Source organism: Urocitellus parryii, chromosome 4 (assembly GCF_045843805.1).
Source record: "Urocitellus parryii isolate mUroPar1 chromosome 4, mUroPar1.hap1, whole genome shotgun sequence".
NCBI lineage: Eukaryota > Metazoa > Chordata > Mammalia > Rodentia > Sciuridae > Urocitellus > Urocitellus parryii.
Genome location: NC_135534.1, coordinates 142,844,385 through 142,861,899, shown reverse-complemented (window position 1 = coordinate 142,861,899; position 17,515 = coordinate 142,844,385). Strand labels below are relative to the sequence as shown.

Here is a 17,515-nt window from a genome sequence, read left to right as displayed (position 1 = left end):
TCCTGCTGGAAATGGAGTGGGAGACAGCGTCCTTTCCTGACCCACCAGGAATGGGTGGAGGAGGAGATAATAGGACTGCATTTTTAATAATGTAGAAGTGTGAAAGATGGCTGCCACACAACAGTGCCTTTCTTGCTTCTTTTACTCAGTGCCTAAGTTGCACCCTGTTCCTTTGACACTTTCCACATTAGCATCCTCTCAATAACATGTACTTTCATCTGCATAAGTGCATCTACAAAATGGCTGTTTGAAGTGCAAAAATAGCTGTGGGTGAAGGAAGAGAAACAGTTAAGCTAGTTTTTAGCCACACCAGTACTGGAGATTAGTGCTCTGATGGGCAGCTCTTGGACAGCTTGATTATTTAATGTGTTTTTAGTGTGGTTAATAATACTCTTTGATCATGGGAGGAAGGGTGGCAGAGAAGTGAAAATGATTGAATTAACAGCTTATCATACCGTTATGTATGGGAAAAGCCTGAGAAGAGAAGAAAAACGCTTTAAATTTAGGTCAAAGGGGTCTCAGAAAATCAGTGGAACTTTTTGGCAAGAGAAACCGCCTTTCTGGATTTGAATCCCTGGGCGTTGTGGTTAATGGCTTACACGTGAAATAGAGGGTCTCTTTAATCATTCCTAGTCTGAGCCAGTGTTGGCTGCTGCCAGGGGTGTTTATTTGAAACAGTGGCAATTCTATTGCTTCTCGGAAGAAAGCTGGAGTCCCCACCAACCAAAGATGCAGCTCAGGGTTTGGGTAGATTTTAATGAGAGCAGAATAGGAAAGAGAAAAAGCCAACAGCACCTCAGCTTGGAAGGCATGGAACTAGATGTCATTCATTTTCCCCACAGGACCACATTGTTGAGAAACCGAGAGATTTCAGAAAAGGTAAAATAGGGCCCTTTGTTTATTTCCAGAAATGCTTGACTCCTTAAGTTATTGGCCAAATAACGTCTCTAAGGCATGTAAAGAGCTGAAAAAAAAAAAAAAAATGGGTGTCACTGCCTGAGCCCTACAGCACCTCCTGGTTGCTCCTAGTTGAAATAAGAGTGACACAGGCTTCAGTTTTAATGAGGCAACCTGTCAGTCCGGATTAGGGGAGCACTGTAGGAATTTTTTTTTTTTAACAACATTAAACTGCTGTCTAAGGATTAGCTTAGAGTACTGGAGTTGGAGTTATAAAGGCCCACTGGCTTTTCTGTTCAATTAGGCCCGTGGTTAGCAATTGAATGACAGTATGCAGGGCTGCTGTGGCTGGGTTTTTCCGTTATGTCCTAGCTGCACAGTGAATGGTGGCCTCGCAGGCCAGCTGGATTTTCCCCTTATTCAAAGCTAGTTCTTTGCTCTTGGTTCACCTGAGTCTCCTTGGACACCCTGGGTTGCCCTGACATTTTTCTTTATTTGCCTCCTAAAACTGGCCTCTCTCAACACTTCCCCAGTCCTCTGCACTCTCCCTGTTGCTTTCCCTTCTGATTTCCACTTCCGTTTTCTTCCTTGTCATAGAAGCTTCTCCAACTCTTGGGAGAAGAGTATCTGAGGAAAAGCCATCTCCAGTGGAGTGAACTTGTGGTCCATAATGCCCTGAGCCTGCAGGGAACAAGTAGCAGACTTAAAAGGAATCAGATTTAAAACAAATGAGAATTTTAGGAAGAATCCGTTGAAGTCACACCCAGGACCTAGTAAACAGGACGGTTCTGGTTCATACCATTTCCTCTGCTGGACTCTGAGGTGGGATGGGAAGATGTTTAAGGACTGTTCGCTTGGTAAAAGCCAAGGCCTGCCAAGCCTGGTGGGTGGTGTGAGGAGGGCTCAGGAGTGAGGAATCGAGGGCCTGGCTTCTCTTTGGTTTGTCTCTGCCTGGGTCACCCTCCCTGGACTCCCGTATCAAACCACCTCAAACTGAGAGGCTGAACAAACAGATATATCCCATCTCATGTGCTAGAGGCCAGGACTCCAAAGTCAAGGTATCTTCAGTGCCACGCTCCCCCTGAAGACTCCAGGGGAGGATCCCTACTATATTTTCCAGCTTCCGATGGTTCCACATGTTCCTCGGCATTCTTTGACCAATACTGCTGCCATCTCTGCTCCCATGTTCACACAGCTTCTTCCCTGTGTTTCTGTGCCCCTGTCCTTCTTATAAGGACATGTGTCATTGGATGAGGGCCCACCGTTATCCAGTGGGACCTTATCTGAATGACATATCTGCAAAGACCCTATTTCCAAATAAGGCCATGTTCTGAGGTCCAAGGAAGACAAGAATTGGGGGAGGGTTAATTTTCAGCCCACTGCACGGCCTGACTAAGGGACCTGCAAGCTGCTCCTGCACTAGTGGCCCCATTTGCTCATTCACGTCCCATCGGCCTTGGTTACATTGCTGTGAAATTGGGAAGATGTTTCCAAATCATTTTGGATTCCTCACAAAATGTTGTCAAAATGTGACTTGTATTAACAGACCCAGTTGTTTGTTGGGCATGTGGATTAGGAATAAAATCCCTAGGGGTGGGCCAACGCATGGGTGTTTTCAGATGTTCTCTACGCCCCAGAGCTGAGACCCACTGAGCTTGTTCTCAGGATCCTTCAGCTCTGAGCATCTGTCTCCCTTCTCTGCTGATGTAGAGAGAAGAGCTGTGTCACTCCCCTAGGCTCACCTTCCTGAGACTGTTGCAATCAGATGCACGTTTCCTCTGATCTAGAAGCAAAACTCAGATGAACCCTCTGTGGGTCCTAAACACAGGTTAATCACTGGGCTTGCAAGTGAGTTCCTTCTGTCAGCAGAGCCTCTGCCGCCACCTACTGATAGAAAGGCAGCTCTGAGCAAGGGGGATAAGGCGAGGTTAAGGGCCTTGAATTGAAAACTAATTAAGAGCGAGTGTGCTGCTCCGTGGACTGTTTCCACTTCATGTACTTTATTGTAGCCTTTCAGTGCTGTGTGTGCAAGTTCGGTGGGGGGCATGTTCTTCAGATGTCAAAGGCAGCTCACTCTGACAGGCCCAGCATCTACCACCTTTCAAGTCAGACTGGAGGCTACAATCACAGTGCGGTGTAAGAATGAAGGTACTAATCTTCCTCAGATCCAAGCATGCCCTTCTCATCCATCAAGGCTGATTTCACTCGAGTCTCTTTGAAAGGGCCCCTTGGCAGTTTGAAGATTCAACACAGAAAACTCTGCTTCTGCTTAGGCAGCAACTTGACCAAAACATCAACAAATATACAGTGGAAAAAGTCTTTTCTTCACTTTTAATCTTTTACAAATTCTCACTTACAGTCGCTGAACTCCCAGGTATTGTGATCTTTGAAGTAATTCCCAAGAGGAGATAGAATTAAACATAATGAAATGCAAATATGGATTTTTTTTAATTAAAAAAAACTTTTTTATGTGGGGGTGGGGTATCGTGGATTGAACCCAAGGGCACCTGACCAACTGAGCCACATCCCCAGCCCCTTTTTAATTTTTTTTATTTTGAGACAGGGTCTCACTAAGTTGCTTAGGGCCTCACTAAGTTGCTGAGGCTGGCTTTGAACTTGCGATCCTCCTGCCTCAGCCTTAGAAAACAACTTTGTAAATCTCAGTGTTGGCAACTGTGCTAGTTTGCAAGGGCTGCTGTTAACAGCATGCCACAGACTAAGTGGCTTAAACAACAGAAATTTATTTCCTCACAGTTCTGGAGGCTGACAGTTCTAGGTCAAGTGTCAGCAGGGCTGGTTCCCTCTGAGGGATGTAAGGGCAGAATTTGTCCCAGGTCTGTCTCTCTCTCTCTCTCTCTCTCTCTCTCTCTCTCTCTCTCTCTCTCTCGCTTGTAGATGGCCTTTTCCCTGTGTCTAATCACACCATGTGCCCTCTATATATGTCTGTATCCAAGTGTCCATCCTTAAAAAGACACCAGTCATAATAAATTAGAGCCTAACCCGTGACCTTATTCCGGATTCCAATAGCAACAGGAATCTAAAACTTACCATTGTCTCAGTAGGTACAATGACTGCATCTGCTAGTGCTGACTACCTCTGTAAGACCCTATCTCCAAATACAGTCTCATTCTGAGGTATTGGCCATTAGGATGTCAACACGGGAATTTTAGGAGGACATAGGTTAACCCGTCATGGTTTCTGTGTGCTTTTGTAACAAAAAGTGCTAGCAAGGAAAAGGCTCCATGGGTCAGCTCCTAATTCCCACTCTTGGAGGTGGCTGTGGCCTTGGGTACCTGGTGCCTCCTTCCCTGCAGCAGAGAGAGGTACCAGTGGCCTCGTCCTGAGGTGGTGCTCCTTTCCCAATGAAACTAGCACCATGTTCATGCCCCACATGTTGCAGCAGAAGCAGGGGTCAGAGGGGATTCTGTGCCATTCAGAGCTTGTGACACACGAGATGATCAGAGAGCTGCTCCGATTCGCAATCAGCAGGAGTCTCTCATGCTAGGAAGTCCCCCATAGAATTGTCAACCCTCATAAATCTTTGATGCCCTCGGGCTTCTCTCCCTCCGGTCTTTGGAAAACAAATTAATCAGGCAGGGAACTGTGTTAAAATATTGCTCCTACACTAACAATTTTGAAATGAGAGGCCATAATCTGAAATCCATCCCCCAAGACAAGAGAGACAAATGTCAACTTCTCTCTCAGTTCTCGTCGTTGTACTAGTCATCTGCCTGCTGTTGGTTAAGGAGCCCTGGAGTTTGACCCAAGTCCCGGTACTCCACACCCCCCTTCACCCCCATTCTAGCAAGTCAGACACAAAATAGCTGTGTTTAATTGTAAGGATCCTTCAGGCAGAGCAAAAGTCCTGCCTTCTGCCCGAGGGCTTCTTAAGTGAATTCCTTAGTCCTTGGTCCTTGGAAAAGAGACCTTCACTTCTGATTCTGAATCTAAATATTTATTGAGATGCAAAGGTAGGATATTTGGCCGCTTCTAGTTTCCTTCCAGCTATAAAGTCCCATAACGGAGTGATTTGGTTCTGTTTGTACTGCCATTACCTGATTTCTACAGCAGTAGCCAAGGCATTCATTGGACCTCCTGAGACAATGGCAAGTTTTAGATTCCTGCTGCTATTGGTATCCAATACAAGGAGAAATCCCTAGTTTGCTTTTTCACCAAGTGACTTGCCATGGACAGTATCACCCCATACAGGGATAGATAAGAATATAATAAAATGTAAGTACAGGTCCTTATTTTTAAAAATGAGTTTAAACTTCCTAGAACAATAGTGGTAACTTTTGTGTTTGAAATTCAGGGATCTCTTAGAAAGCAATGAGGTGAACCCAAAGATAAAGGGGACCCCAGAGAGAAGGAGATAATTTTCGAGTAAGGCCTTGTGAAGCTTGGACACAGATCTATGCTCATGTTGTGTGTTTAGACTGAAATGAGGTAGAGTAGGACACGATGAGTTGATGGGTTCTCATAGTGACAGAGGCACTTTGGCCTAAAGAATTTGAACAATAGAAAATAAAAAGGATACAGAGTAGGACTGAGAAAAAACAGAACTCAGGAATTGCTGGTGGAAATGGACTTGGTCTAAAAAAACAAAATACAGAGTCTAGTGCTTACAATAGCTGGAAGGAAAATTGATGCTTTTCTTGGCGACATCTTGGCAAAGAATTCCAACTTGAAAACATATAATGAGGACACCTGGTCAAAGGGAAAGATCCTGCTTTCATGGGCTGCAGGTGACCTAAAGTAGTTCTAGTTAAAAAGCAACACCAGGATCTGGGGTTGTGGCTCAGTGGTAGAGCGCTTGCCTAGCATGTGTGAGGCATGGGATTCAATTGTCAGCACCACATATAAATAAGTAAAATAAAGGTCCATTAACAACTAAAAAAAAATATTAAAAAAAAAAAACTCTCGGGGTCTGGGGTTGCAGCTCAGTGGCAGAACACTTGCCTACAATGTAAGGGGTGCTGGGTCTGCCCCCAGCATCACAGGAATAACAGGAACTAAGGGGCATGGCTTAATGATAGAATGCTTACCTAGCTTGCCCTAGGTTCACTCCCTAGCACAAAAACAAAATAAAACAGAATAATCACCCATAAGGGTGAAAATATGGAGGCTCATGGGCACTTGGTGAGACTGTTCAGTGCCCTTCATCTTGGCCAATCTGACTGGTGAGAAGTCCTGCCTTCCATTTCAACTCTGCCCTAAGATTTCCTTACACCACATTCTAGATCATAAGATCTATATTTTCAGAACAGTAGGTAGAGTTGGCCAGGGCAGGTGTTTTAGTCAGCTTCACATTGCTGTAACCAATATTCCCAAGAAAAACAATTTAAAGGAGGAAAAGTTTTATTTTGGCTCACAGTTTCAGAAGTCTAGTCCATAGCTGGCCTACTCCATGGCTCTGGGCCCCTGGGGCAGAGCATCAAGGCAAAAGGGCACAGCAGAGGAAAGGTGCTCAGGACAACCAGGAAGCACTGGGAAAGCCTCACTTGCCAGGGACAACATATCAACCCCAAAGGCATACCCCCAGTGACCCATTTCCTTTAGCCACACCCTACTTGCCTAGAGTTACCATTCATTAGCTCATTCAAATTATTAACCCATCAAATGGACTAATACATTGATTAGGTTATAGCTCTTATAATCTATTCATATTGCTTCTGAACATTCCTGCGTGTCTCACACATGAGCTTTCAGGGACACCTTGTATCCAGTCCGTAACAGGGGGTGTCAAGAGAAGAGTTAACACATGGAGGTGAGTGAGCCAAGGAATGAGACCTTGGGAAAGACCTTTCTCACCTTTGATGGGTGCTATGCATTTAAACAAGCCACTTTGATTCCGAGGAGGGAGCAAGCCAACCATAAAACAAAATGGTAAGTTAATAAAAATTACAACTCACAGTAGGCTCAAATTACATGATGAAATATTGATTGCTAAAAAGAATTATTTTATTGGACATAATTTCTTTCCTGATAATTTTCAGTCATTTTAAACTTTTTATTGAAGTGTTTTCAGTCACTAGTTAAGGGTACTAAGCTGTACAACCTTTGGGATTCCAGTTCCAGGGTCTTCACCACAGTTCATGTGGAGGAGAAGGGGCGAGCATATACCTAACACTGTGCTAATTTCAGGGAGGAAGAGGTTCCTTGGTGGTGGTGTTGATGGGGGTTGAACCCAGGGCCTCCTGCATGCCAATTATACACTTGATCACTGAACTTCACCCTAGCCCTAAATTTTGTTATATTTATGTGAGTGTGTTTGTGTGTGTGTGTGTGTGTGTGTTGTGTGTATTATGTGTATACATACTTTATTTTCCCCACAGAAAATTTACCTTGTTGAGTATATTGATACACACCTATAGTTCCCAGCTCCTTGGGAAGCTGAGACAAGAAGATCACTTGAGATCCCATCTCTAAAATAGAAAAAAAGAAAATTTTATCTTTCCCACCTACCCTACAGAGTTAGTTACTTCTATTTTACAGATGAAACAAATAAGGCTCAAAGTATAGGTCACTTACATCATGTAACATGGCTGCAAGCCAGGAAGTGAATACATTTGACAAGAAATGTCCTTACAGGCTGAAAATAGTACCAGTTCACCAGGGAATCATGGTACAACTGCTACTGGTTGAGCTGGCTGGTGCTGGTTTAAATGGTTGACTATTTTAGGTTACACGTTTGTTCACGCCCCAGCTTCAGGGATATTGTCTGGAAATGAGTTTAGCATTCTTGAGTTCAAGACTGTTTTGGTTGGGTTGTTCTGTTTGGCTTCTCATCTAATCTACCACAGCACTTCGCCTAAGCCCTGTGCATTGGGAGTGTGGGACCCTGTCTTAGTATTGCTATCTTCCAAGTCCCTAGCTTTGTGCTGTGATGTGATTGGAACTTGATTTTGATAAACCCTGGAGTAATTAACATGGTGTGGTCCACCAGAGAAGCATATGCTCTGCTGAGCATTGCAGAAGAATCCCAAGCCTAAAGCACTCCATTTCTACCTGCACATTTTCCAAGCACAAGTTATTGGGAGAAATTGTGAGCTTGTATTTCCAATTATAAATTGATGTCAAAACTGAGTCTCATATCTGCTTTCTTTCTCTCCATACTCCCCCACCGCCAGTAAGTGACAATGGTAACCACCCAAGCACATGGATGAGACCCGAATACAGTTGTTGGAGAGAAGTTTCTTTGCTCCAGAATTCTCCAAAGGAACTTGGCTGAGCCCCATTACACATGGAGTTAAAATCAACTGGACTGAGATGTTTGCAAGATGTCAGGGGAGCCTTGGTCCAAGGCTGATCAGCTGATGGGATGTGAGAAATACCACACTATTCTGTCATTTGCTGTAGCTTGCCAACTGTGAAGAACTGCATGAACAATGTTTAAGCTGCTTTCTCTACCATTGCCAGTCACTTTTTTGGACTTGAAAGTGCTATTTTCCTACGGACTCTTGCATTATTTCCATTTTGCATGCACCCAGTGATTATCCATAAGCAACATATATAATCTGCTTATATATTTTTTAAAAATTTATCCATGTGAAATGATAAAATATAAATTCTGCTCTTTTTTGCAAAATTATAATCATAGCCCATGTCATTGAAAGTTTAAATTCGTTCGATTTAAAGATAAGTGTAATAGGTCTGCCTATACTTTATAGAAAACTAGCTTCTATAAATATTTTTTCACTGTTTACTAGTGAAATGAGAAAAGCCAAGCTATTTATAAAAGGCCTTATGTTGTGTATATACATTGTCTTTGAAATATTTGTGATTTAGTTTATTGCTTGTAAAAGAGAAATTATATAATTTATTTAGTAAATACTACTGTAAACTATAGTTTTATTGAAAGAAATAAAATATTTTGTTCTCAATTGTGGCTATTAATTCCAGTGATTTATAGTCTTTACTTTTTTTTCTCCCTTGTGGTGCTGGGATTGAACTCAAGGCCTTTCACATACAAGGCAAGTGCTATCCCACTAGGTTATATACCCCAGACGACATTCTTTTTTCTTTTTCTTTTTCTTTTTTTTTGAAGCCAAGGGTACTTAATCACTGAGTCACATCCCCAACCCTTCTTTATATTTTATTTAGAGACAGGCTTGCTTAGTGCCTCACAAATTTGCTGAAGCTGATTTTGAACTCTTGATCCTCCTGCCCCAGCCTCCCAAGCCACTGGGATCACAGAGGTGCGCCACTGTACCCAGCGCAACATTTGTTTATTCTATTAATTAAAAAGAAATAACCCAGATCCTCCTCATTTCAGATGTTCTGAAATCATAAGTAAACTGAAGCTCATGACGGATGGAAATAGAAAGATAAAATTCCCAGTCCAAAGAAAAGACTCAGTAGCATATTCTGCTCACACCAAGAGACATTCCCAGACATCCAAGTGTGTTCATTTTCACTGTGTTATGCTGTGGTAACACACAATCCAAAAATCATAATGGCTTTTCACCAACACAGTTTTATTTCTCACTCACAGGTGGGGACCAGTACAACTCTGCTCCAAGGCTCATCTTCATCTTGGGTCCAGAGCAACCCCATCTGGGACATGCCATGTTTGTGGCAGTAGAAGAGCAGTGGGGGAACCAAGCAAAGGAAGCTCATAGAGCTCCACTCACATGCAGCTTAAAGTAGTTTTCTGCTCACACTTCTTAAGGCAAAGCAAAGCATTGGCAAGTCCAAAGTCAAAAAGGTGAGCGTATATTTCTCATGTAGGAATGCACTGACCAAGCAGAAAGGGGCAGTGAATGTTTTAAATAATGAATGTAGAGTCATACCAACTGGTGAGTGTCCCCAGAAACAAGGCCCTAAGACACTAGGAGAAAAATCATCAGAAAGCAAAATGACCAAGGCTACAGAAAGACATTCCTGGTGAGTAAGACGCTCAGTATAAAATACTTTAAGGCAAGCTGAGTCATGTCAGCAAACCTAACATAAAACTTCAGTAAGTGTAGCCTGGAGCCATGGTTACTCAATGGAAGGAATGATTGGCCCTCAGAGTTAGCACTGGGAATCTGTCCTGGGTTGGGATGTGGTCTTAGTCCATTTTGTGCAATCCCACTAGGTTATATACCCCAGCCCACATTACTTTATTTTTTCCTAGAGACTAGGAAATTGTAAAGACAAGAAATTTATTTCTCACAGTTCTAGAAGCTAAAAGTCCAAGGTCAAGACACCCATATCTATTGAGGGCTTTTTTGCTGCATCCTCCCATGGCAGAAAGCAGAAGGTCAAGAGAGAGCCAACCACCTCGAATCCTTTTGGAGGTGCATTGATCCATTCATGAGAATGGGCCTAAACTCTTCCCAAAAGGCCTGAACTCTCAATAGTGTTGCATTGAGGATTAAGTTTCCAACACATGAATTTGGGGGGACACATTTCAGACCACAGTCAATATCAACAGAGAATTTTTAAAGTGAATAAGCATCCTCTGCCTCTCTCTCCCTAGCATTCATACATCCAGCAGGCTATTCTTCCTCTCTACATAGGTTTTCCTAGCAGGAATCCTATCTTCTCTCCCATCTGTAAGCCTACTCATTTATCTAAGCCAGGACCTTAAACCTGAACCCTCTGATTCCTAGAAGGTTGTGTAGATGGATATTAATAGAGTCACAACATGAAAGCTATAGATCAACATTAATAGGGCCATGACTCTAATATCAGTTCAATGCCATGAATTTGTCTATGATCCCTGACCCTTCCCCACCCAACCCAAGTCACTCTTGGACAGCCTGTGATTATCTCCAGTCTCAGAACACTTTGTACCTTTTTTAGTAATTGAGGTGTTATTCCCAGACATGAAAATGCACAACTATTAATTATATAGTTCAATGAATTTTTACTAATGTGCACACCCATTTAACTAGCACTTAGAACAGGAGATAGAATATTTCTGGATAACTTTAGGTCTGTTCATGTGTCTTCTCTGTCGATAACATCCCAAAGGATTTTTTTTTTTTTTTTAAGGATAGGATCTCACTAAGTTGCCCAGGCTGTAGGCATATACCACTCCACCCAGCCCTACATAACTATTTTTATGGCTGCTAGCATGTATTCGTTTTGCCAGTTCTTGAGGTTCATATAATTGGTATCATATAGTATCTACTCTTTATCTGTTTTTTGTTGTGTTGTTCAACACTATGTGAAATTCATTCATTTTGTGTGCAGTAGAAACATTCTTTTTCAGGGCTGTGTGGCATTTTATCTTATTCTATTCCTGCTGCTGTTACAAAATAACTGGGTAAATAATATATAAAGAATTGAAACCTATTGCTCACCATCCTGGAGGCTTAGAGTCCAGGATCAAGGCACCAACATGTTCAGTGTCTAGTGCGGGCCTGGTTTCTTTTTCCAAGTTGGTGCCTTGTTGTTACATCCTCCAGAAGGGATGAACACTGTCTTCACATGGCATAAAGGTGTCTAGCTAATTCCCTCCAGCCCTTTTATAAAGCACTAATCCCATTTGTGAGGGCAAAGCCCTCATGGCCTAATTACCTTCTAAAAGTTCCACCTCTAAATTCTGTTGCACTGTGAGTTGGGTTTCAAAATATGAATTCTGGGGAACACATTCAAATATAGCACTCTTGTAAAAACATACCACAATTATCTATTCTATTGCTGACCTGATTAATGAGGACCACTCACATTACCAAGGGCATTCTCCTGTCCATAAAGTCAAGTGATAATAGACTATAGCTACATCTACTTGCACAGCAACACTTAGAGTAGTGTTCAATTGAGTAATTGATTACTCTAACTTAGCTGAGTTAGTACATAAAATTAATTATCACACCCTGCAAAACTAATAAAATATGAACTTAGAAAAAAACTACCTGGGAGCTGGGGCTGTAGCTCAGTGGCAGAGTGCTTGCCTAGCATGTGTGAGGCAGTAGGTTCAATCTTCAGTAGCACCACATAAAAAGTAAATAAATAAAAAGTATTCTGTCCATCTACAACAACAACAACACAATTTTTTTGTAGTTATAGCTGAAAAGTATGCCTTTTAATATTTATTTTTTAGTTTTCGGTGGACACAACATCTTTATTTTATTTTTATGTGGTGCTGAGCATCGAACCCAGTGCTTCACACATGCTAGGCAAGTGCTCTGCCACTGAGCTACAGCCCCAGCCTAACAACAAAATTCTTTAAAAAAGAATAACCTATCTGGAAGTTTCGAAAAGGTGTGCTTTACCAAAACAAGGGTTAATAAAGAAAGAGGAAATCATGAAATCCAGAAAGGAAGAGATCCAACCTAAGAGGGAGGTGAAGGGATCCAAGATGATAGTAACTACAAAAGAGGCCTAGAAATCCATCAGTCCAGCGTGGAGCAGTCTGAAAGGCTCTGTACACAACTTCTTCAAGAAAATGAAGTTATTCAAGATGTACACAACCAGAGAACATTTTAACTCTAGGAATACTGGATTTGATAATCCTTCTCCTTGATACTTGCTCATTGGTAGTCCACCAGCTGATCCTCTTTACTGTTTACATAGCAGTTACTAAATGGCAAACCATGTAAGAAGACTTGTAACATTCAATTCTAACTTTCTCTTGCAAAATATTTTATGGAAGCCAGACAGAGTGGTACACTGTGGGAGGCTATCCTCGCACATGATTTGAGTTACCTCCCAGGCTGGGCGAGAGGCACTTAGACACATCTTTGTGTCCAGAGCTTTCCCCACCCTTCTCAGGTCCGAGAGTTTGTCCGTGTGGAGGCGTGTCTGGCCACTACGTGGAAGACCCAATCATCACCCCTGACCTTGGGACACTGCCCCCCTTCATCTTTGGATGGGATTTTCCCCAGAATTTTTTATTCCCCAATAAAAGTCCACTCAGTAGCGTCTCTCTCTCTCTCTCTCTCTCTCTCTCTCTCTCTCTCTCTCTCTCTCTCTCGCCTCTTCAGTAAACCTCGATACTCTAATAGGTTGCTGGAGGCTAGAGCTAGGAGAAGCCGTCCTGGAGCTGGTTTTATATACAAAGATATGAAAAATTGTGCTCTATATGTGAAATAAGAATTGTAATGCATTTTGCTGTTGTGTATTTAAAAAAATAAAATCAATTTTTAAAAAAAGGTAATTAGAGCCTGTCTCTTTAATTCAAACTCCCTAAGGATTTCTCACGTACTGAACCTTCATTTATGAAGCCTGTGCTGGACGAGGGCTAAAGTACACACCTCTAATCTCAGCTATTTAAGAGGCTGAAGCAGGAAGATTGCAAGTTCAAAGCCATCTTCAGCGGGGCTGGGGATGTGGCTCAAGCGGTAGCGCGCTCGCCTGGCATGCGTGCGGCCCGGGTTCGATCCTCAGCACCACATACCAACAAAGATGTTGTGTCTGCCGAGAACTAAGAAATAAATATTAAAAAATTCTCTCTCTCTCTTAAAAAAAAACTTAAAAAAAAAAAAAGCCATCTTCAGCAACATAGCAAGACCCTGCCTCAAGATTTTAAAACAAATAAAAAAGCCTTGGTACATAAATCAATCCAGGGGCTGAGGTTGTGGCTCAGTGGTAGAGCACTCACCTAACCCGTGTGAGGCACTGGGTTCAATCCTCAGCACCACATAAACGTAAATAAAAGTATTTGTCCATCTATAACTAAAAATATATATTTAAAAAATATATATTGGACATTGGGTTTTCACAAATGCATTTATTTTTGTATTATGTGCAACTTGTGTTATGGTTTAGATATGAGGTGTCCCCCAAAAGCTCACGTGTGAGACAATGCAAGAAGGTTCAGAGGAGAAATGATTGGGTTGTAATAGTCTTAACCCAATCAGTGATTAACTGAGTGGTAACTGAAGTGGTAGGGTGTGGCTGGAGGAGGTGGGACTTGGGGTGTGGCTTTAGGGCATATATTTACATATATATGCTCTATTGTGCTCTATTATGTGACCTGCTTCCCTTTGCCACCCCTTTCTGCCATGATGTTCTGCCTCACCTCAATACCCAAGGAATGGAGTCAGCCTTTATGGACTAAGACCTCTGAAACCATGAGCCCTTAAATAAACTTTTCCCCCTTACAATTGCTCTAGTTGGGTCCTTTTAGTCACAGCAAAAAAAAAAAAAAAATGACTAATACAACTTGTATAATGTGTTGTTGTTGTTGTTGCTGTTGTTTTTTTGGAGGGGGAGTACCAGGGATTGAACTCGGGAGCACTCAACCACTGAGTCATATCCCCAGCCCTATTTTGTATTTTATTTTAAAAGAGGGTCTAACTGAGTTGGTTAGGTCTCACTTTTGCTAAGGCTGACTTTGAACTCACGATCCTCCTGCCTCAGCCTCCAGAGCTACTGGCATTACAGGCATGCGCCACCACTTGTATAATGTTGAAATCAACAAAATAGAGACAATTATTATAAAATCCCTTTTCTATATTAGGAAGTTTTCCCTTTCTGATAATGACCCTGTTGTGACACATTAGAAATAAATCACCGGGTCAGTCTTGAAGCAAGACATGGAACTTTATTTGCCGGCTGGTCGAAAGGGCAGTAACCAAGTCACCTCTGCAAACTTCAACCCTTTGCAGAAGGTAGGGTACATTTTTATAGCTAAAAAAATATAAGCTACCAGTAAGTCATTCTGACCCACTTCAAGGTACAGTACACTGCCCAAGAAAAATGGGAACTAAAAAAAGAACATCTTATAAATATATTGCTTAATAATACATTGTATAAGAATACCAGGAACTTTTTCAACTGCCATGTTTTGCCAAATAGGGTGTACTTAGCAGGAGGTAGGTTACATAGGCTGGGTTTTCTCATGGGAGAAGTATTTCTCATAGGAAATGGAGTCTCAGGGTAAAATGGAGGTTTTTTTTTTTTTTTTTTTTTTTTTTTTTTTTTTTTAGAATGATGGTTCTTGCAAAACACCTCAAATTTTACTCATGGTACAAAAAGTAATAAATGACACATTAGTACAGAAAAACACACAGCTTATAGCTCATCCTTTAAAACCAGAAGATAAGTGAAAAGTCAGCACAGATTCTTATTTTCACTATAAAAAGTAAAATAAAAAAAGTACACAGGGGAATTGAACTGTTTTTTCCTTCTTTCCAGGGATGTGACACACATAAGTTCTCTGGTCGGTACTAAACAAAACAATGTAGTAAACCAAAGCTGACACACGACCAGTAAAGCCGTCCACTGCCTCCTCCTCATGCTGAGCTAGACCAGTGAACACCATCTTGGCAGGAGATTGTGACGGGAAGAAGAAATCGCAGAGTCTTTACCTACCCTAATAAAAAAACCAAACAACTGGCTTACACAGAAAAGGTTTTAAGCCAACATGCACAGCACACCTGACATGCCATGACGCAGGGTCGCTTCAGCCTGTTCCAGCACACAGCAGACATTCTCTGGTGCTGCTGAAACAGGTGCACCAACATGAAAAGCATTTTTATCTTTACAGCACTAATGACTAAAAAGCACATAGCATATAATACTTTGATCTTTAGGTGGATAATCATGGAAGTTCCAAGATCATATCCACTAAGTTTGCCTGAGTATTCATCTATAAAAATATTTTTCAAAAATAATGCTTGAAAGAGACTTCTAGAAACAGTGGGACTATATCAGGACCAACAGAAGATAGTGTTACAAGGACCAGGTATGTTAAGACTGGGAGTTGACTTTCACACGAAGCTTTTAGGTAAAGGACATCTCTCTTGGTTGACCCCACAGCCAGCACAAGCTGGGATCAGAGGAGACACAGAAATCGCAGGACAGGCAGCTGGCTCCAGTAGCTCCCTAAATAAATACTCCCAAACAAAAACCCCATTGAGGGTGAAGGACTGAAACTATGTCCCATGTAAAAAAGAGCAGTGAGTGCACAAAGGACTCATGCAAAGCCTGCTGGGAAGAGGAGGGTTCATGGTTGTGGTTATGCACACCAATATGTACCAGGGAAGGGCTCCCAGGTGGAATGGCTGACCTGGGCCTGATCAGAGGGGCCTGACCCAAGCACCTGAGAGGTGACTAGGTGGGGAGGGGAAGAACACTAATACAAAACGGCTTGTCAGGAGAAGTGGGTCCAAAGGTCCGGTCATGTTGTTTCTGACCTGTCAATACTTAACACAAACCAAGGGCTGCAGAACAGAGTCTTTCTGAGATGGACTCTTCTGTCGTCATTAGCTGTAGTCTCTCTGAGTCTGTCAGACTGGTGACATCCAGAATGTTCCTGTTCATTGCCTGGAGATGGGACCTAGTGCCTCAGATTGTTCTGGGAAGCTGGCATAGAGGATGATTTGCACAATGAAGTCACCACTAAGCCACTGCTTAAGTCCAGACCCCGGCCTTCCTTTTCTGCTCTGTAGTCCAGAAACATTTCTTTAAAAGCCAGAAAATCCGTAAATGTGAGCAGCATGTCAAATATGTCACCAGCTACTTCATCTTTATGGTGCTGTAATGTAGTTGTGAAAGCCGCCATGTTAAATCCAGGAATCCGCTCCAGCAGCTGTTCTTCAATATATTTTTCCACCAGAGAAATATATTCGTTAAAAATGGGTGTGTAGTTGAGTTTATTCTCTTCTGTATCTTCAAACTCCTGGTAGTACTTGTCCATGAAGTTTCTCTGTAATAACTGGAACTCGTCATCCATGATAATGTCCTCTAGATATCCAACCACAGCATCAAATTCTGCATCGGATGCAGAGGAGAAGGACAGCGCGAAGCTCTCTTCCTCTAGGGCGTCCATCGCCGCGGCGCCGCATCCACCTGCGCGGGCGAGCGGGCCTGTCGGCCTCCTATCCCGCCCGCGGCCCGGGCCCAGCCTCCGTCCTGCTCCGCGGAGCCCACACCCGCATCGAGGGCACGGCGGCCCGCCAGCCGGGAGGAGGCCTCGCCGCCCAGGCCGCAGGCAGCCCACGGCCCAGACGGCTCAGCGCGAGGCCCGGCCTCGGGCTCCTGGCTGCGGCCTCGCGCCAGCCGGGCCTCCTCTCACAGCGAGGCCGCTCCGCCGCCGCCGCCTCGGGTCCAGACGTCGGTTACCCTAAAATGGAGGTTGTCTGGTTAAGGCACATATAGTTTGGCCCATAACAACCTTTTGTTTTACCTTGGGGGGACTACTTCTGTGCTGTTTGATCAGATTCTTTGGGGCTTTCAATCAAGACTCTCACCCATCGAGTCAAATTCAGGTGTGGGCACGTGGCTGAAGACAGGCCAAGCCGTTTCTCTTGGGAATTTAAATAGTGGTTGCTGTTTTGTTTGTGTTTTGTTTGTTTGAACCCAGGATCTCACACATGCTAGGCAAATGTTCTACACCCCCAGCCCAGGAATTTGAATCTCAGAAACCCTGGGGACTAGAGGCATTTATAAATGAGTCATCCAAGATAGCACCTTAAAAGGCCTCTCATGGGTTTCTGTAGCTGTTGGCCAATGTGTTTCCCTGGTTCCTATCCTGGTCAGCCTCCTGGTCTTTCAGTTTCTTTTATGTATCTTTCCACTAAATTCCTTGGGTTTTGTGGGGGAAGGTTGTCTGTTTTGCAGTACCAGGGACTGAAACAGGGGTGCCCTATCACTAAGTTACATCCCCAGTCTTTTTTTATTTTTTATTTTATTTTTTGAGATCTCAACAAGTTGCCCAGATTGGTCTCCAACTTGTGAT

The 17,515-nt window shown here is 42.9% G+C and overlaps 2 protein-coding genes across 2 annotated transcripts in view; one reads left to right on the top strand and one right to left on the bottom strand.

The window, feature by feature from the left end:
* The window catches only part of Pip5k1b (phosphatidylinositol-4-phosphate 5-kinase type 1 beta), a 285,611-nt gene extending 276,976 nt beyond the window's left edge, over window positions 1-8,635 (top strand). Inside the window, exon 15 of the mRNA XM_026389267.2 lies at window positions 8,028-8,635. Coding sequence (XP_026245052.1) covers window positions 8,028-8,030 — 3 coding nt within the window. The 3' untranslated portion in view covers window positions 8,031-8,635. The remainder of the gene's footprint in view (window positions 1-8,027) is intronic.
* Window positions 8,636-15,532: 6,897 nt separating this feature from the next.
* On the bottom strand, window positions 15,533-16,834 carry LOC144254534 (ADP-ribosylation factor-like protein 2-binding protein). Its single transcript, XM_077797829.1, has one exon. The coding sequence runs from the start codon at window positions 16,604-16,606 to the stop codon at window positions 16,115-16,117; it is 492 nt and encodes a 163-aa protein (XP_077653955.1). The 5' UTR covers window positions 16,607-16,834; the 3' UTR covers window positions 15,533-16,114.
* Between the last annotated feature and the right edge of the window lie 681 nt (window positions 16,835-17,515).

Excerpts from the sequence above, each read along its gene's own strand:
- LOC144254534 (XM_077797829.1), bottom strand. The coding sequence starts at position 16,606 with ATGGACGCCCTAGAGGAAGAGAGCTTCGCGCTGTCCTTCTCCTCTGCA.